We start from the raw sequence: 21,669 nt of genomic DNA, 5'->3' as shown, positions 1-21,669 counted from the left end.
TACGTGGGATGCACACTTTACCAACTGAGCTACTGAGGCGCCCCACAATATTGCATTGTAACGAGAAGATCAGTGTTACTCACACCACCTGTCAGTGGTTTTAATGCTGTGGCCAATCGATGTAGAGTAGAATCAAGACGAGTTTATAATATGTAGTTCAGAGCAGTGTTTCTCAAACTCAGACGTAGCTGACCATGGATGATGTAAGCTTGGGCGACATGTATGAACATGACCACAAAGCAGGCTAAAAGAAAATTTTACAGGAATGACAAAACTTATTTTAAATTACATTTAATTTGAAGTATTCCTATTCGAATTTCTGCAGTATTTTGATGGCATTATCAACCTTATTCCCAAGCCTCATGATACCTGGTGCAGGGTTTAGCTGTCTGTGTGTTTGAATTCAGGTCAACCTCTCACTGAACTCAGCACTCACCGCAGACTCCAGTTCTCCTCTCTGTAATGTTACATTCATGAAGTAGAGTGCATTTCCCCTCCAGCTCCAGTCGACAGACGTCGTACGTAAACATCCGGCAGCGGAGGTCTCCTCTGTGGATCACTGCTGCCGTCAGGTTGATAGACAGGAGTGAAGATAAATCCACTTTTCAGTAAGCAAGAAGACGAGAAACACTCCTCAGTTCACATTTTTATTAGGAAAATCATTTTGCAGATTTGATTATTATTATCATCTATATATATATATATGTTATGTTCAGTTATTCAGAGGATGCATCAGCACAGTATATCTTAATAGGAAGACTATTGCTAGAATAAATATCTATACATCATAATTAGTCAAATTAAAAAAAAGTTCCAACGTAAAGAAAAACAAAACAATAGAGTCATTTACAAAAAAACAATTAGTGCTTAAAAGAAATAAAACCATTTTGCAAAACCGAAGCTGTAAATGCTGCTGAGGAATTTATTTAAAAAATACAAAGATGATTCACAGTTTGTGTCCTTGTTCTCATGCTGGCTGGAACACCAATAGGGACCATGCAGGAATGAAGGGCCAGAGCGACAGGTTAGTACCAAACTACATCACCCACAAAGTCTATATGCCCCACTTTTACGGCCCGCCCTCGGTAAACAGCTTGTGAGGATCTGAGGCGATCAGACGAGATGTAAAGGGGTGAGCCGGAGAGGTCGACGGGGTCAGTTTTCCATTCATCCTCCAACAGTGATTCTCCTCAGATTCCCTGTCTAATTAGGACCGAAACCTTTAACCTCGTTGTAATGGCGCCTTTCTTAATTAGACCGGAAAACCACAACCTTTCGCGTGTGGTAAGATTTTGACTGACTGCCCTTTGTTTCAGCGTCAAAGGGTCACGTTTCCCATCCTGCTATGGAAGAACACATGTGAACCTCTTCTGTACAAGACTCTTCAGCAACATGACCAGCGAGTATCTCCCTGATGGCAAACGAGGTGAGGTAAACTTCTCCTGGTCCCCATCCAAATCTGGAACGAGATTTCTACGGAGGCTCAAAGTTGTCAATATTAAAGAATTTCAAATGTTTTTTGTTTGTATTGAGTGATATTCATATCACAGTATCTTATTTCATTAATCTAACATGGGATGCTTTGGGCCTCCACAGACTCACTCTTTTTAAAGTTAATTTGCCGTTTTTCTTGCAGAGAAAATTACAGCACACTTTGGAAAAAGCCCAAAGTTTTAACAACGTCATGACAGCTGATAAAGTTGACATGAAGTCTCCTACACTTCCTGTGTTACTTTGACGAAAACCGCACCTCCCCACCACAGCATTCTCTCCTCAGCACTCTCTCATCTCTGAAATATGAAGTCCTTTGAACACTATTTACAACTATCTACAATCAGATGTGAGCAGGGTCGGCCTTTTCGGTCTGTTCAGGTGCGACCGACACACAAAAACACACAAACAGAAAAAAAATAAACAAATAGATAAAAATTGGAGGGATGAGTGTGAAAGAAACTCGTGATCTCAGGGGGTGGACGGCTGATTTATGGAGAAGTAGTGCTGAGCAGAAAAACAGCCAGTGAGTGAATGAGGCTTCACTGACGAGGCCTGAGTGAATGTGTGTATAAGAGCGTGGATGTGTGCTGTTCAGGGCATGCAGTCTGTCTATTTTGCCTGCTTTCTATGCGTGTGTGTGTGTGTGTGTGTAGGGGTGTGTCTGAGCAGCGCTGGATGACTCATGCAGAAATGTGTAGGCATTCTCCTCAGGAAAGCTTCAAATATCCGATGGTACAACGACAGCACACACACACACTCATGCAGGCCAGATTCAAGGGATGCAAATAGGTGGCTGGCTGATTGCGCACATACATGGATGCGCTCTTGGTCACACACACACACAGCAGCAGCAGCAGCAGCAATGAATATGCCTCATCGACAAATGAGATGGGACAAGCCATGGGAGGACGGGGGGGCAGAGGTGTCTGTCCTGATTCATGCCAGCCCAGAAACTCAACGGACGCTCACACACATCCCATGCACGCCTCCCCACATGCAAGCACATGTAAATCTTATACAGGCCACAGCCCATATTTTCACACTAATCTCCATTAATAGCACGGCTCCCTCTCTCTCCTTCTCGCTCCAGCTTGTTTGTCCATACTGCTCTCGCACGCTGTCTCATTGTTTTTCCCTCCCCGCTGTATCATATTCCACACGGGAACATGAGCAACGACAGTCTGCTGTAGACGTCAGCAGAACGGCAGATTGCACAAACACGCGCTGGCAATCTGGTGTTTGCGTGAAGCGACCGGAGGTGTCAAGCTGATATTTATGCAGGGGTGTGCATCACCGCTGCCGGTAGCTACACATCACATCAGACCAGGACTGCCTGATAGATGTTCCAGCTTGTTTTTTGTTTTTTTAACCTTTAGATGGACACAATAGATAGATACATGACAGAAATCACTCCATCCTTCTGGTATCTTAAAGGATAAGGTCACCCCTAAGTGATTCAATTCAGTCATTATATATTCACCCTCATGCCGATGGAGAGAAAGGTGAAATTTTGTACTCCACAAAACATTATTGGAGCGTCACAGCAAAACAGCCTTCTGTTGAACAACTGAAGCAGATGGGGGCTTGTTTTAAAATGTAAAAAACAACCAAAAAAAGGAAATATAAAATGGCTGCACTGTGGATTTCCACTACAGTCCAAGGGATGTGACTGTTCTTGACAGAGAGCAACAGTAGCTAACGTTAGTTTAGAAATGGAGTCCGCTAACACTAACGCGCTAAGTGCCACAGAGCCCCTTTAAAAAACAAGACCCCATCTAGCTCCAGAAATGTTTTGTCGACTACGAAACTTCTCCCGACTTCCCATCAGCGTGAGGGTGAGCAGATAATGGCTTAATTTTCATTTTTTGGGCTGGACTTATCCTTTAATAGACTAAAACAAACCGGTACAACTTGTTTTTAAAGATACGAACCGATGAAAAAAACTAAAATAAAAGAGTACGAGTGAGCATCCCTGGCATCTAACAGGTAAAGGGTACGTTTACAATGCAAATTTTTGAGTTTAACAGGACCTCACGTTAGTGCAAAGTACAACACATCGATAACAACGGATTCATTCAGCTTTCAAAATAAAAAGTAAAAAGTAAGTAACAGCCATGGAGTGGAACCTTTAGTTACATATTCACATTTTGCTAGTATTATCTGATTGATAGATCTGAAGAGTGGATGTGTCAAATACAATATATCATGAGCATCATTATTAAGCTGTATATTACAGTACATAGCAACATCGAACCTCCTACTGTAACAACATTTCCTGGTTACAAAGGACTTATTCCCATTTTTTCTTTACATGGGTAACATCTTACTTGAAGCTTTTATAAACATTTCATTCAACTATACCATATGCTTATTTACAATAACTACACGTTTGAAATAGTTTTTTGATGTGGGTCTGTGTGTGAGGGACATTTTACATGGTGCTTATAAATTCATAAGCAAGTCTTCAAGTAAAATGTCACCCTAAAGTGCCCAGTTGTTGATTCTGCTGCACACATAAACACAGAGAAGGAGACAGATGAAAACAGTTGCTGTGCTTTTTCTTTTTTTTTTTTTTCCAGAGAGATGGACACACAGTTAAAAGGGGGCATCATCCGCGTCTTTGGGTTTAACAGTACAGGAGCAGATCACCCTCCATCCAAATTGTTGTTAAAACCGCCTGAGAGATGGAGGAAAAAAGTCGACAAATAATCTGAACCCTCCTCCTCTTCCGCGTCCTACCAGCTATACGATCCCTTAGTTGGGGAAAGGGGGTTGACGTCACATTTTCTACTTCACGACCACAGCTAACCCGGTCACATCACGATACCCTGTTGTTCAGCAGAACCACAACCTCATTGTGCCATGTACCGGACAAGGAAAACACTTTAGACGGAGAGCTACACCTATAGATTATGATTGTTCCTCCATGTTCAGGACTGGTGGATGAATGAAGATGAAAATCACACTGAAAAGGAAACAAAATACAAAAAAAGAAACACAAAAAAATGTACAAATAGATATGTCGGTAAAAAAGTATTGTGCTTTTGGCTGTCCTGTGTACACTGTGTACAATATTCAGAGCTCCTGCGTGAAAAAAAAACATGCACTTTGGGACATACAGTAGAGCTATTTAATGGCTCCAGGAGGATGTTAACATTATTACATAACATAGGCGAAAACATGACAAATTATGTTTGTGTGTGTGTGTGTGTGTGTGCATGTGGGTGTGTGTGTTTATGATCTAAAGTGCAATGTGAGGGCATTTAGGCTGAGTGAGCCCTGTTCGTCATCATGTGTTACTAGGTTGACCTTTTTTGTTTTGCATTTGTGCGCATGCCGTGTGTGTGTGTGTTTACGCGTGTGTGGCCCATTCCGATGCCTGCATGCGCGAGCGTATGAGAGCTAAACCCGACCCAACCGAAGAGGAAACAGAATCGCCGATTCTTCAGGTCGCGCTGAATGGAAATATTTTGGATCCATCCCTTGTTTTGTTTGAATTATTTCCCTCTGTGTGCTTTTCGTTTAAGAAGGGATTTTTTTTCTTTACTTCTACATGAATTTAAAGAGCATAGTAACGCAAACGAACAAGAAAAAAAAAAAGGCAAAAGAAGAGAAACCTTCACGTGAAAAGTGCCAAAGCAAACTGACATTCTCGAACCTTTCGCGTTCACTTTCGTCTTACCGGCTTGGCAATGATTATCCAAGAGTACCATTCTCAAGGCAGGCTTGTATTGTTTCTGTTTTGTTTGTTGATGATGAGAGTCCAGCTTTCTTTTCATCCAGAGTTAATCTACACTAGAAGAGAGTCTTAAAAGGATTGTTGCGTTGTATCTGTAGCGTGTGTGCATACCCGCCACTCCAGACATTTTTCAGAAAGTTCGCAGATGAGTTGAGATAAAGGTAAAGTAGGGCTTAGATGAGAAGATGCTTCTTGGGCTGGGCACGTGTAGACTAGATGGAATATGTTTAAATATCCCATGTTTATATACATCAGGAGTCCTCAGGAGCGGCGACGTTTGGCTGCGTCGTTCATGCCTGCAGTCTCAAACCTTCGGGGCCCTGTGCTTCCTCGGATGACGGACACCTCAGTCTCTTAAAATAGTGTTTAAACCAGATAAGTGAGCTTAACTAACAGTGTCGACTCTGTTACATATACATTTCTCTATATTTTTTGTTATAGTAAGGGGGTGAGGGGTGCTGGGATGACGATGGGGAGCGAAGTTGAGCGCGGAGGGAGGATTTGGTGGTGAGAGAGGACACAAAATGGTTTGTGTAGACTGTAGATCGGAAACCTTCTGGTTTTTCCCACGCCGTGCGGCAGTCTGCGGTCTTTATTGCAGTCCGAGGTCTTGATGAGCTCCTCAGCCAGGTTTTGTGGCACTTGGATGATGCAAAAAATCCACACACACACACACACACACGCACACACACACACTCACACTTGCACACATGCTGTTTCTGACTATGGAAACTGTGACGCACACTTCTTGTTTTTTTAAATTTGCTTCTTGATAATCTGCGTCAGTCCCCTCTAATCTCCCCTTTAAGCAGAATGCACATGGATGTAAAGCTCCAAACTGAAATCCTGGATGCTGTCAAAATAACTTGCTGAATGGTGCTTGTTAACGCACCAGTCAAACGGAGGAGGATGTGGATGATGAGATTCCCGTTGCCATCCAGACGTTTTGCTCTGAGTGATAAGTTTAGTGAGTCTCTCCTCTTTCTCTTTCTCTCTCGCGTCATCCTTCTGGTTCTCCTTTCCTCTGTATTTCCCACCCTCTCTCTCGCCTCCACCTCCTCCGCCTCCTCCTCCTCTCCAGGGTTTACATCACGCTGCACTTGCCCTTCAGTCTCTCGGCGCGGGACTGCTTCCCCGAGCGCTTGCCGTCGATGTTGAGGCTCATGTTCCTCTTCTTGTCCAGGTTGAGGAGCTCCTGGAAGAGCTCGGTGACGTTGTGGTTGGTCTTGGCCGACGTCTCCATGAAGGCGCACTTCCACTGGTTGGCCTGGGCTTCCCCGTCCTTGGTCTCCACCTCCCGCTGGGTCTCATCGCTCTTGTTGCCCACAAGCATGATGGGGATGGCCTCAACGTTGCCCTTTATGGCCAAGACCTGCAGAGGAGGAGGACATTGATACATTTTACTTGGACAATACTCACGCTCTCTCCCTGAACATGTATAAATACACTCATACACTTAACTTTTAATCCCAGCCACACACACACACACACACACCACATCCCTCCCCACCTGTTGATAAATGGGTTTCAGCTCCTCCAGGGACTGTTTGCTCGTGATGGAGTAGACCAGGATGAAGGCGTGGCCTTTAGAGATGGACAGGCGCTGCATGGCCGGGAACTGGTGGCTCCCTGTGGTGTCGGTGATCTGGAGGGTGCACACGCTCTTATCACAGCTGATCACCTGGCGGTAGGTGTCCTCCACCGTGGGGATGTAGGTGTCCCTGAAGGTGCCCTTGACGAAGCGCAGGACCAGGGAGCTCTTCCCCACTCCCCCCGCCCCGAACACCACCACACGATAGTCGTTGCTCTGCTCCGGCATTCTGCCCCCGTCAGGCTTAAGACAGTGTTACACCTGTGATGTTGAGGATGGGGGAGGAAGCAGGGGTGAGACGGGTGAGAGGAGAAGAGGATAATTTTAGCAAGCGAGCAGTCAGCGGATACAAAGCAGATGGGGGAACAGGAGGGGAAGTGCTGGTGGGACTCGACCTCAGGCCAGTGGGTGTGAAAGCACTCTAACTGTCCTCGTGGTCTGACTATTAGCCAGAGTACAAATTAGAGAGGATGAGGTTGGTGAGGCTCCAAGAGTTTCACCTGACGCAGACGTTTTCCTAATCAATACCGTTTCCAGAGTCCCACTTTCTCAGTTTCAACCCCAAAAAACATCCCAGCGTCTCCTCATTTATCAACTTTAACAACTGCAGCAAACCCTGGAAGAGACAGACTGAGACTCAATGCTCCTGCAGCATGGAAGGGAACAACAATAAACTCATGTATAATATAACACAATCCAATAAAACAAAAACCCAAACGACAGCCTAAAAAATGACTACAGAGTGGAATCGACACAAAACAAAACAAAAACAGAACATAATGAACTCCATTTCTGCAGGACTGCTTCACTGGATTTGATGAGGTTACATGTGTGTGATAACGTACATGTTCAGGGTATTAAACAGGGTCAAACTAAAAAGATGTGGAAAATCCTGCATGCGTAAAATGTTTTTACTTCCATTTTTTGTTCATGTTTAAGGTAAAGATAATTAATTTAGGAATTTCTTAGACCCGGTGGTGCTACTCTTTGACATAACCCACAAACACCTGTGACTCTATGGGGAAATTAATTTTTAAACTCCTCTTTGTTTGACTCATTTTAGATATCTAGACTACACCGAAAGGCTGAATATAAATCTTCAAGCTGCCCTAGTCAATATTTTTATCGTAGATATATAATAGATCAACTACATATCTGTGAAACGTATCACTTGAAGTGACAAATGAAAAACAGAATAATCACAACCTCTGCAGTGCCTTTAGGCTAGTCTCAGTGCCTCTCCATGCTCCGCTAACAGAGAGCAACAGTATGAAACGTTATTTCATAAACTAACAACTGGCTTTAACACAACACAGCACTTCTACAGAGCCCCTATCGGTAAAAGTATAAAATTATTAGCCACAAAAACTTCAGAATCAAAAGTAAAATACACATTAGGCCCCTAATATTGACATATCAACCCTAAATGGTATATAATGTTTAGAAACTCATTATAGGTTTTCTATGACAAATTTTAATCTGAAAAGTAACTAGTAACTAAACCTTTCAGATAAATATCATGGCGTAAAAAGTAAAAAAACAAAAAAACAACCTCAAAATAGTACATTTGTACATTGTACAGTATTTGAGTAAATGTACTACACTGTGTGCAGAACTAGTGCCTCTAAAATATCTCTTCCAGAAATACAGGAAGTAAAATACAGCCAGGATTGTATCACAGCTAATCTGCAATCAAACACATCTTAAAAACTAAATCTACCAAATCCAGGTTATACAATTATAACATTTACACTATTTAAGTGAGAGAATATACAGATAAAAACAAAGAAGTTATAATAAACTCGGGTTGAAGTGAGCAGCATCACGGCGCACCGAAGAGCTCCACAGATCTCGACTCCCAACGTCATCCACTGCAGCTCATGCATATGCATCGGAACAATGTCCTCACACCTAATCTATCGCTCTCTCTGTAAGTGCCTGTGTGTCTGCTGAGCGTCTGTGCATGATTACACTTTGTATCTGTTGCATTATTTATCTGCTGAGCTTCCAAACTTGCTTTAAGGTCCCATAATAAGATACTCATTCAGTTGTGATCGTGTGCAGCTCTCGGAGCTCTTGCTGTAATGAAACAGTAAATTGACATCAATACCAGATGGAATAAGTGGATTTCTGTCATGCTTGCACTGCTGGAACCCACTATTGATGGCAGGGCAGCTGTAATTGCATTGCCAGGTTCTAGATAATATCAGTCAAGGAGTTCAAAATAAATGGGGTTTTCAGGGAGTGCCTCTTGAGTTTTATAGTCAATCTATAGCTGTAGGTCTGGGTGACATATAAGAGTGTTTTATACCCATGCTGAACACACAAACACAGTTTAATTTGCAGGTGAGACTGTGTCTGCTCCTCATATGCCTGCAGACTGTTGAAAGTTTTCCTCTGGTCTGGCAAAGCAGAGCATTTTTTAATGGCTCTCGTGCCATCGGATGATGACGCCCTCTGTATTTCTGTTGAGATCGTCAGGGATACTGTCTAAATGTTGTTGTAGCATGCATTCTAAGATAAACTGCAATAACTGATTTTTTTTGGACACCTGATGAATGTGAGTCCAAGTGTCACGCTCTTTTAGCTCTGTTTTGGTTCCTATCACCTATACTGGGGGAAACATCTGGTTCTCAAGCTGCCAAATGCTTCACTGTGTTCACCCCATTTTCACTAACTGTGTAAGACTGCTGTTTGGCAACTAGTGTGCGGTGGGTTTTAGGAGCTATTTTGCAGAAAACATGGCTGAAAAACGATGAGAGCATACTTGTCAACCCTCCTGATTTCCCGGGAGACTCCCGTCTTTCATTCCCCTTTCCAGCAAATAGGAACAAATATACATATAGCTTTGGGGAAGGCCAACAGTCACTAATACTTGGATAATAATAAAAAAAATGCCTCTTTAGGGAAAAACGAAACTGATATATCCTCTTATCTCTCATCTTAAGTCCCCAATGAAATGAAATAGGAAAAAACTGAAGGTGTGTACAGGCCAGGGGATTGAATATCAAGGGGTTCAGTTAAGACAAACAACAAAAGAAAACCTGCAGGTGCCGTGCCATTGAAAGGCAAGCAACACAAACAAGCACGGCCCTGATGCAGGTGACCTATTGGTACTTTTGATGGTCGCAACCAGGTCGCATAATGCTCAAAATTTCCCTCAACTGGAAAGAACAATGGTAGCAAAGAAGTCTCAGTAGAGCCTTATCAGACTGAACTAGGTGCCGCTCCTCACCTTCACTAAAGGGCGTCGTCACACCCTGATTGGCTCAGAGGGGAATGCCCCAAGCTGCTCTCACTCACTAATTAGGAGCCAGTCTCTCCACACCTGCAACAGGTGATCTGAATCCACTGCAATCAGTCCAGAGGGATTCTGAAATTCAGCTAAAATAAAGAGTAAAGTAGTTAATGAGGAGAGACAAATACATTATTGTTCCTGTTTGAATTAAACATATGATGTTTGTGAATTAAAACAGAAAGTTTCCAAGTCAAAAAACCCACTTTTTGTTGTAAAGATAGTAAAATATCATCTAGTTTTGGGTGTAATCGCTCACATCATTGAGAGGCTGACTCTCTCTGGTCAGGGGTAAAAAAATAAATGGATTAATAAATAAAAACTATCAATATTAGTTTCTGCCAGAGATTCCTGCAAGTTGACACCAGAGGGGCAAATTATTCTGCATTGTTTCCTGTGAATTGCAAGTAAATTTTGAAGTGTTTATCTTAAAAATGCTTTTGCAGTGAACTTTAGAAGTGAGACACCCAGACCTCTGCTTTGGTTTCAAAATCTTCCCTATTTCTGAATGACCCAAAACATTAAGCTGCTGGCTGGACAGCTAAACAGCGAGCTCCCTAAAGTGGAAGGGAGCTTCAGATTAAAGTGATAACTCTGTATTAATCTCTAAAAATCCTCTCCACACTGTCACATTGTTTTCATGTTGTCATTTGATTAATTTTCATAATAAGAACATTGAGCTGCTTTAAGCTTCATTATAGGCTTTGTAAATGAGAATCTGTGCAGTGATGCGGCTGTGAAAAAAATCACGAGGGTTAAAAGTGTGAGTTATGACAAGCAACATCACGACAAGACAAAACTGTTGGTCAAAAATTGCTGGCAGCGTTGCCTCAGACTCTTGGCTCTGATGAGGCCTTCAGTCACTCTGAAGCATTGTGGTCTGAGCTGCCAGAGCTGACCACAGTGATTTCTGCTTCTGCTAACACACAGCCACGAGCAGCAACAATGTGCCGATATGGTTTGTAAAGCCAAGACATGCGTATCTTAGAGATCATCAGAGTCTAACTGAAATCACATCCCCTTTGTAGTCAGAAATATTGTCAATATGTTTTTTATATATATATAATTAATGGTTTCTTGTTACAACAAGGAAGAGAAAAGGTCTTTTCATCTGGCAGCAGGGGTGGGGCAGCAGATGGTACAATGGTATGGTTGCCAAAGTGATGCTGTTACAGCAAAACAAACAAACTTGCGCTGTAGCCTCCTTTGGACTAGCCTAGTCACTTCAAGCTGTATAGAAATAACACACGTTGCTTACAGTACACATGCCAAAGTCCTGTTTTGGATGAGGTGACCGCAGCTCGAGACCACGTTTCATCATTTCTAAATGTGAAACAATGGACGCTTTTGACAAGGGACCACAGTGGTTCAACATTTGTACACATGACAACGCTAGATATTTTTAAGGGAACCTTGGGAAATTTTCAGTTGTGGTTATTGCAAACAAAACAGGTATTTAGGCCCAAACATGACCTTTTGTCAAACCTAACCAGGCAAGCACAAGAGACAAAACTGGAAATTGAACCTACAGCAACTTAAAGTTGCAACATAAAGAAATGTAGTAAAGTAAAAAGTAAATGAACCCACAGCCTAAAAAATAATCATCCAGCTCTGCAGTTTCATTCAGCGTTTTAGCAACTTTTAGCTAATTTTTTTTTATTTTACAGCCTGCATCGTTAATGTTTTGATTCACTGTCATTGATCTCTTATAAGCACTGTTCCTGGGCTTAGCAGGCAGCTGTTTACAGCTAAAAAAAGATCTGGTAAACCAACTTGCTCTGCACCAAAACAGCAGAAAGACACACTCAGCGACTAGCTGGTGAACATATTGGAGAATTTAGCAGCTACTAAGCCAGATGCATCCCTCAGGAGATGGTGGAGACCAAAAACAGAGCTTAAAGAGAGCAAAAACAAACAAACACAACTCCAAATGATTGCTAATGATGCCTTTTACAATATCTGCTGGAGTTTTAATTAGGCAACTGTTTGCAGTCTATAGATTGTTGCACTGCCTCCGAGTGGCCCAACATTAATTACAGCAAGTTTAAGGTAATTGCAGAGATCTAAGGCTGTGAAGCGCAAACCCCCTCCTTGTTCAACTCTTAGATTTAGATCAAGGTTGAACCATGTTTGTTTGTAAACTGTGAAGTTTTTGGGGTAATAATAATACAGTTTGACTTCATTTTCTCTTCCAAAAAAAAAAAAAAACTTGACCTAACAGGGGATTTCTTGTCCTGTCTGGCTTATTTTTAGCAGAAGAGCTGTGTTCCCAGATCTCAGCAACTTGGTGAGTACACTGCTATTTTTAAAAGACCGAAATAACAGCCAGTACCACAAAAATAAAAACCCAACACAGTGCTTCTATTCTGTTGCAAATAGCAATAGCAAAAGATCTATAATATAAGTAAATGGATTGGTACAGGACATCTGTGATAGAGCTGCATACTCTTGATACTGATATCGTCTCCAATACTCTTTGTACTTTGTCCTTCTGCTTCACAATTTATGCATCTTGAACATGTTTTTCTTTCTGAGCTTTTTTTTCCTGCTCCTCCTCTGCCTCCTGCTCGATCACCCCCCCAGGTCTGCATGCTGTATGATCAATAAACTAAAGCCGCTGTGGTTTTGATCGATGGGGCTCGTCTGTCTGGGCCCTGTCAGTCTGTCATCCTGCCTCGCTTGGTGCCCGTTGGTTTGTTTTTTTGGACGCGGATTTTAAGCTCCCCGACAACGAGCCTGCTCATCAAAAAACCTCCCCTGCGCTCCCTCCTTTCTTTCTTTCTTTCACCTGAACTAAAATTAGCCGTCTCCCTCCCCTCTGTCAGCAGCTATAACTGCACACACAGGTGCAACCTCACAGTGACACGCACACACATGAAAGCACACGCACACTGTACTTCCGCTCCTTCACCATTCGTCCTTGACACCGAGCCTTCTGAGATTAATGACACTCCTCCCAAATGCAAGCTGTCTCTCTCCCTCTCCACCCTTCTTCTTCTTCTCTTGTTTTATTTGAAATGAGAGGACTGCAGTTCCTTAATGAATTAATGGTACACTATAAATGCATCTGTGGCAGTGCGGCCAAATCCCATTAGCAGATAGCTTTGGCACAGACCAAACAATCCTGCTCCCCTCTCAGTCAGAAAATAGATGCGACGCAGCCTTCTCCACTCGTTTATTTTGCAGAGCGAGCAAGGAAATGTCACCTTTAGCGAGAATATGCACATAATTTTCCTCAAGAGAGCCACTTACGCAGCGGCACAAAGGAAGCGCATTAACCAACATCAAACACAATGCCATTCAACAGATCAAGAGCGTGATTAAATAGACACCCACAAAGCAGTCCCATGGTATCTTGTGGAGACGGGGTTTTAATCAAGCCGCGGATACTGGAATGCTGCGGATACACGGCTATTTGGTGATGAGTGTTTCACAGGATCAACAGATTTTCGGCTCAAGGTTTTCAGCGGAAATATTCTGTCCGTCTTCCGGCCACAGCTGTTCACACACACACACGCACACACGAACACACTTGAATGCACCCTAATCACGATGTCTGAAACCTGCACAGTGTTTCTTTAGCTGCCAGACTGTCATTGTGTTTGAACATGTGTGATGTGTGTGTGTGATGTGTGTTCACGTCTGTGCAGTCAGGCAGAAGATTCCCTGTTCTCTGGGCACACATCAGCTCAGGCTTTTTCAAGTGTGTGTCTGTGTGTGTGTGTGTGTGTGTGTGTGTGTGTGTGTGTGTGTGTGTGTGTGTGTGTGTGTTTCACCAGAGGAATGAATCTGCATTTTTTTTTAGGCGAGAGCAATTTTTGGACCCGGGCGTTTTCATTAGGTCTGAGCAGACTGTGGAGGTTCAATTTATACATTTTGATTCAGTCTCTCACATTCAGTCACGCTGCTGCTGCTGCTGCTGCTGCTGCTGCTGCTTCACTGTGTGCTCACACCTGCTGACAAAACACACGGAGAGCCCACGGAAAACACATCACATGGGCTTATTTTAAAAGTATGTGATAATCCGTCATGGTTGATTTAAGATTTCTGAATGTTAAAAAGGTCTCTCCAACATTCCCCCCCCAAAAAGAGAATAAGACTACATATTTTCCTGTCTGCGTCACTGTGTGTGTGTGTGTGTGTGTATGTGTCTACTGATGATGCAAACAAAGGAAACCTTTCTTTCATATCCATCAGAGCTAAATCTATAAAATATTGCCAGGGCTTTGGGTTTCAGTTTTGTGGTTTCCTGCCTGAGTCTTGTTCCTGTCTTTGTCTTTTTCCTGCCTTCCTGTGTTTCATTGATTTATTAGACCTTGTGTATCTAATCCACGTGTATTGCCTCGCTTTGGGACAGTTTGTGTGCGTGTGTCTTCTGTGTTCCTACTTTTGTTCCCTGTACCTTTCCAGCTTGTTCTGCAACCTAAGTCACTGCATCCCGCCAAAAAGTAGAAATATTCCCTGTGCACCTATAGGTGACTGTCAAGCATAATTATTAATAAATGTGAGCGTTGATATCAACATTTCACCTCCTCTGAGTGATTCTAAACAATTTAAGTACATAAGATGACATTTTAACCATAGCAATGAAACATCTAATCATACTGTCAGCATCAGATTAACTTGAAGTCAGACTAGGTGTGATCTGTGTGCGTAAATGCACGAGGAAATATAATCAGAACAACACCTGTGTGTATGCTTGAGGTGTTTGAAGGCTGAGTTTGAGACCGTGGTGGTGTCTGCTACTCATCAGTGTCGATCTATACTTTGATTGGGGCGTACACCACCCTACGTGCATGGAGTATGTGCGCTAGACTGTACAAGAGATTGCAGCACTGTGGTCTTGGCTTAGTAGCTAATCATTGAGCTTAACCTCCTCTGTGCTCCTGCCCTGCTCTGCATTGACCCAATTCCCAGGACTTAAGTTACCAGCGGTCTCCCTATAAGACTACATGCAGCTCCTGATGCAGGCTGAAGCCCTCTGATACTCCGCGCACGTCCCTTTGACTCAGCACGCGCTGACACTGACACTGTGACATGGGAATATCAGCAGGGCCAGACACACAAACAAAGGAGGTGACATTTATGTGTCTATCTATGCTCACAATATTATATTTAACTCGGAGTGGACGGTTTTGCAGCCAAAATCAACCCATTAATCACAGAACAGGCTCAACTGATTTCCCACTCAGTGCTGTTTTGCAAGGTCACCGGTGAGCTGTGCACAGTTTGGGGTTTCCCTGGACGATTCTGATTGCAAAGAAATTCAAACCGCCACCAATGTGTTATTATGTTTACCAGAATGACAGTGGGAAAGGACCAAACTTTCTAATTTCTGCAGTCTAACCTCATTGCAGATGTTTTGGCCTGCCAGACTACTAAAGCAGACTCAAGTTGACCATCCGTACTGTTTTATGACTCACAACTTAACAGAAAAAAAATGACTTGATACGTGACTTCAGAAAAGTTCTCACCATCTAGTCAGAAACAAGGCAGTTTTCTTGTAGATGATGAAGTAAATATACTTTGGAGGTCTGAGTTATGAGGTTTCCACCACAATAACTGCAGATTATTTGAGAAAAACATTAGTGTATCGTCAGTATAGTGTGGATTGCAGTTTTAATAGTGAAAACCTCACACGTAAGCAGTGCAGTCTTGTTTTTGCCTGGTTGATGAGCATTGCCTACTCTACTAAGTTTAATCCTTAATCCTTGACTTGGCTGCTCTCACCATTACTGTAGTAAACAGCAGGTGCAGTTTAATACTACAGCAAACACTCCTTGAGCAGCAGCTTTGTCAGGAGTCCAACAGAGGAGCAACTGGTTTCAAGTGCAACCACAAAAACACAAGTTGGTGGTATGCACAGGTAGGCAATTTGAATATTGTACAGGAATGATGGACCCTGCCACTAATGATGAAAACTACTATATAGAGAGGTGACTATAAAGTGTAAACACATAAGGGTTGCAGTGACATACTGTTTTCAATAGCTGACAATTATCATACCATGAACCACTACTTTTTAATGGTATATTAACTTCTACCCGATCAGTGATATAAAAAAAAATATATTTCAAGTTTATGTCAAGTTTCATGTCCGTCAGGATATATTTTTAAAATTATAATAACGCATTTGTGCAAATAAGAAAACATTTAGTTTAATTCGATTAAGAAACATAAGATGTAACTGATGATAAAAATACTACTAACACTACTGCAGAAAAAAAAGATGCTAACCATAAATAGTCTCAAACTGGGGTTAAAGGTGATTGTTTTTGAGAGTATTTATAAAGTCAAATATTGGAGCGATTCCTTAAGATACTGATTTACTGACTCTGAGTCTTACAGTATGTTGCCAGATCTGCAGTGAACTGTGCTGAAGCAGGAGAAAGGATAACGTTTGACTTGATCCCACTGTCATAAAAACAATAGGGTTAAATATCCTATTAGTTGGAATTATCCAGGGTGAGCCATAATCTTTTAGCTCACTGGTGCACTTGCAAAAAAAAAGCGATAAAGAGAAATGTGATTGCAGAACTTTCATGCATAAACAAAGTTGAACTCCTGCCATCTTCAAGGTGCTAACATTTTCTAAAATATCTTTGAAACAATAGCCAAAATGAACTGAATAGGCCTGTATTACTGCAAAAGCCACATATTTATCAGGATTAGCGTTTAGCTTGTTAGCACCCATGCTTGCTGTTGCTACGGGTTGAGATTAAAAGTCTGAAAATGTAAATATGTGACCTCTGTCAGATTTCCGAGGAGGTAAAATGAGCTTACACACTTACACAACGACTCCTATTCCAAGATGCTGACTTGACTCAGCTGTTTTTAAATGAAACAAGCCGGCAGTGCACAGCGCATCCCTCGACCTGCAACTACTCCTTAATAAGTCTTAATAAAAATATTAGATGTGCACTTTCAATAAGAGTTTAGGAAACATTCCCCCCTCAGGCAGATTGATTCCTGAGCTGTAATCATATCCTGCAACCACAATCACGCTGATTCTATGCAGCAGTTTTTACACAGGACTGGAAGCAAGATGGCCATGTAATTAGTCTTGCGAGTGTGTATTAGTAGTGAGTATTAGCATGACCTGGGGATCCCTGGGTTGCTCCGTCTGGCCTCATCATAAGACCCTGCTAATACCACAGCCTGGCAATCTCTGAAACACAGCAGCACCTGCTTAACACCAGAAATGAGCCAAGACCGAGTCGAGAGATTCATTTTCCAGCACTGCTCATAGAGGAATCGTGTTTGTTGTGAAGTCTGCTTAATGTATTTACATTTATTTTTTCAAGAAAGGCCTATTCTTAGATGCTGTGAAGGCCCCGACCTGACTGGAGCACTAATTACAGACTGGTGGAGTGTGCTGCAGAAGCCTGCCTGCAGTGACAGATGGTGACAGGGTTGGTAGTTTTGGATCGACTCCACTGGTTTCCACAGGCGAGCTCAACCAGGCACGGCAATTTTATAATACCAGTTGATCCACGTCGCAGATGGGTAAAGGCAGCAACGACGTGGGAATCCCGGCTCCAGACTGCTTGTGACGCTCACATGATGCAACTGGGATTATAAGAAACTGATCGTGACTTTTTTCTTTATCTCAAACCGCAAAATACTTTCATTTTTCTCTCAGTTCTTATCAACCCGATCGTCAAAAACAATGTTTTGAAATGTTGAAACTTGTTTTTTTGTGCCACAAACACGACTGAAAATTGTCCCACGGTCTCCTTAAACATATCCAGTTGCTTCATATTTTCAAATGTTGAAACGCAGTCTTGAACTGCAGTCACTGGCTTGGCACCATCACCTCCACTTCCTGATATGAAAGTCAGGTCCTAAACATGTAATGTGAACACAATATTCACGTTTTGTAGAAATGTCAACATGCAGCCTATGACGTGTACAAATGTGAGCGTGATAAAAAAAAAAAAAAAAGTTAACTGCCTCCATGTTAATCTGGCGACTGGGCTGGATTCACAGTTGGATGGCGAGGATAGTGTTTTACATTAAATGAACATAATGTCAAATCTAACAGTAACTCGGAGGTCACACTGTGCATAATTAACCAGAATAGTCATCGTGGCATTCGATTAGCTACGCACAAGTAGATCCTGTGTAATGCCACGTGTAATAAAGACTGTATGGACCTTTCAAATGAGCTGATGCCGTCGGAACAACTGAAACACTTGAGCATTGATCTGTTCCAGTATTAAAGCAGACGTTATGCAGTGTATAGTTATATATAGCTCGAGTGCTCAACAGTGAGGGTGCACTTGACTAGACTTGTGCTGTCAAAGCAACAGACATAAACATCATGAGGAGACAGCAGCTAACTATTTTTATTAGTAAGAAATAACCCAGGAGAGATGAGGCATTACAGACGAAAGCTCAGTTTCTGTTTCATGCTCTACTGACAGAAACGTTTTCTATTTTCTCAGCTTAAATGTCAGGGACACGTCATACCTACATCCAAAGAAATGCATGAGTTTGTAGAACCTCAAAACTCAAACTCCTGTATTATACTTACGCAATTCATCACATTCATAACTTCTCCATTCAGCGTGCATCCTCCTCCTGAGCAACAACCAAATTCACACAGTTTCACTCATTGCAAATGGCAGCCGTCCAACAAAACAACTGCTACACACAGGCTGCATGTATTAAATCAAAGTAGCTCGATGTTCCTTTTATAAGAAAGATGTCTACACAACGTTTTATAAGCCAGAAACCTCCATGTCATCGGCATGTTTCTGCATATTTAGCTCTTGGACCTTAATTTCTTTTATTATTTTTATGATATTTTATTGTTTTATGTTTGCTTTTCAGCACAACAGTCAGTAATCGCTGTAAGTGCTACATAATAACGTTAATTTTAGTATTACTTGGACTTTTCTTTGATAAATATTATATGCTGTTATCACTGGTTATGTAATATGTGTAATTTGTGTTTTGGAACAATATGTGCTAATTGATTTTTAATGATTGAAAGACACATTGCTGGGTGGATTTCAGTCAAGGGAGAACAGTTGCCGCTTATATCTTATGTGCATGTGTGACTTATTAATCAAATTTATATAAATATAACAAGCTAAATACAGATCTCAGAAACTGCACCCAAAAAATGCCAATATTTAATATTTTCTTTAAATTCTCTGAAGCCACAAAAACCTCTCTGAAAGCCAAAGTTTGAACCTGTCCTGATCGTGATAAGATTTAAATAACTGATGTCCCCAAACAAAATTCACATCTTACTCAACAACAACATCTGGCCCCGGTCCTTGGTTATCATCCCAGTTGCATGGATAAAATGTGAGATGCACTCACATTTGTGACGTACCATATTGACATTTCTGCAAAACGTGTCATATCACATTCAGATTGTAGGTTTGGGGATGGTGGTGGAGCCAGGGAACGCACTTCTAGACAGTGTTACATCATTTACAAGTGAGAAACCACTGGATGTTTTTGAGGAGACCTTGGGACAATTCCAGTCATGTTTGTAGCGACCAAAAAAAGGTATTTTAAGCCAAAACGTGATCTTTTCCTAACTCTAACCAAGTGGTTTTGGTGCCTAAACCTAACCAGGTCAAGAGCACAGCACTGTCACAACATAAACTTGAAAACTGAACATAAAGAAACGTACATCGTGGACATTTATTCTGGTGATTGGGCTGTCTCACACAGCTTTGTGCATTATGTCGGGCCTTCAGCTGAAAACAAAACAAAACCTCAAATAAATCACAAATCATCATCCGTCTTTAATGTCAGCATCGTGTCCTCTTTCCATGTTTTTCCTTGTTACCGAGTATTGAGTCATTTCTTTGTCCTGCCTCGGCACAGAGAAGGGTTATTATGCAACTGTGCTGTGGTCATTGGAGGCAGGCAGACAAACAAACGGACAGGCAGGCAGGACACTGACACTCCCCCACACTTCCACTTATCCTCCATCCTCCACCAGCACATGCACGCTTTAACATCTGCATCTCTATGCTTCTCCCAACCACACACTTTAGAGCTTAATCACAGGATTTACTGTCATACATCTCTGCTCTCTCTTCTCTCTCAAACCTCTGCAACCCACACACACACACACACACACACACACACACACACACACACACACACACACACCCAGTACTGGCAGCGCTCAATACATACAGGAAGTTGACTCACATACATATTCACACATACATAGGCTGAGAGAAGGCCTGAATGATTCACAACTCCTTCTGCGTGTCATGATGCCTCTCCTCTCCGGTTCTTGGGAGCGACAACAACAAGGCACGGAGGAGGAGATCATGGAGAAATCCAGATGGAGGATTAACCATGGCATTTGCCACAGAAAATCGGGCTTTATGCGTCACGCCGGCGTCATTATTAGTGCATATAGTCTAATGTTGACGTGCGTCTCGGTGTCAGGAGGGGGGTGGCAGCCAGGAGAGGGGCTTGCAGATTGGTGCGCAACGCCATTACAGACCACCCCACTGATGGTTCATTCATAAATACCAGAGGATCGCCATCTCGCAGTGGTGCCATCATTTCGCAGTCGCATCGACCCCCCCACCCCCTCTTCCTCCCTCCCTCCCTCCACCTCCCTTTACTCCTCAAAGCAATATGATAAACCCAACACCCTCACATCTCTGCCCTCTCTCTCTTTCTCTCTCTCTCTCCTGCTGACTGCCAATATGGCTGTGCGGGCACTGGCTACATATTCACACGATCGAGGTTTGCCAAACACAAAATGTGCGTCGCGAAAGGATGGATGCAATCTAAAAAAAAAAAAAAAGCGATCAGATGAATGAATTAATGTAAAAAAAAAAAATACTAATGATAAAGAATTAAAAAATCTGTCGTCTCGTTTCGGATGCGAGCAGCGGGGATCGTGCGCGCTCCACGGATCGGCCGGGGCAGACGGAGCGCGGTTACGCCACTGAATACCAACATCTAAACCCCTCCATGTAAAGATGTGCGGATGTCTGAGCGGGCGTCTCCATACCTGGTCGTGAAGTGCGGCTCCGCTTCAGGCTCGTCCTTGGTTCAGACGGATGAGAGACAAACGCCGAAAGCGTCTTAAAGCATTTTACACGGTTCATGTAGAGCTCATGTCGTCCGATTTCCAACACCACCACAGCAGAGACTCCCTCTCTCTCTCTCTCTCTCTCTCCCCCTCTCCCTCTCTCGCAGATAGGACGTGGGAGGTGCTATGCCCTCTCCCTTTTCTGTCCACACTTGGATTTCTTTCAGTTTTATACACTTCCAAGTGGTTGGATGCCAGCAAAATGTGCTATTTTTTAAATGTATCTATTTATTTTCTTTTATCCTGGATTGGTGCAACTGTGGGAATGTGACACACAAACATGTCACATCTGAGAAAACCTGCGACGGATCACATTCAACTGATGAAATACCTCAACCAAAGCGATTCAGCTTTGGTCTTGTCTTTTTATCTTTAGGGCCAAGTCAGATTTATTTACCCATGCCAGTTTCTCTTGCAGAAATTAAGACGATTTAAATGTAAATTTCTTGCGTAAAAGGTCAGAA

General features: G+C 42.5%; 1 protein-coding gene across 1 annotated transcript; it reads right to left on the bottom strand.

Annotated features, from left to right (window-relative positions):
- Nucleotides 1-633: 633 nt before the first annotated feature.
- diras1b (DIRAS family, GTP-binding RAS-like 1b) lies at nt 634-21,278 on the bottom strand. Its single transcript, XM_084381831.1, has 3 exons — nt 21,125-21,278; nt 6,744-7,085; nt 634-6,605 (listed from the first exon to the last, which is right to left on the bottom strand). Exons 2-3 carry the CDS (start codon nt 7,050-7,052, stop codon nt 6,318-6,320), a joined length of 597 nt encoding a protein of 198 aa, XP_084237957.1. The 5' UTR covers nt 7,053-7,085; nt 21,125-21,278; the 3' UTR covers nt 634-6,317.
- Nucleotides 21,279-21,669: the final 391 nt, after the last annotated feature.

Source organism: Pagrus pagrus (assembly GCF_965226575.1).
Source record: "Pagrus pagrus genome assembly, chromosome: 18".
NCBI lineage: Eukaryota > Metazoa > Chordata > Actinopteri > Spariformes > Sparidae > Pagrus > Pagrus pagrus.
Note: the sequence above shows the minus strand (reverse complement) of the source record. Positions and strands in the feature narration are given on the sequence as shown.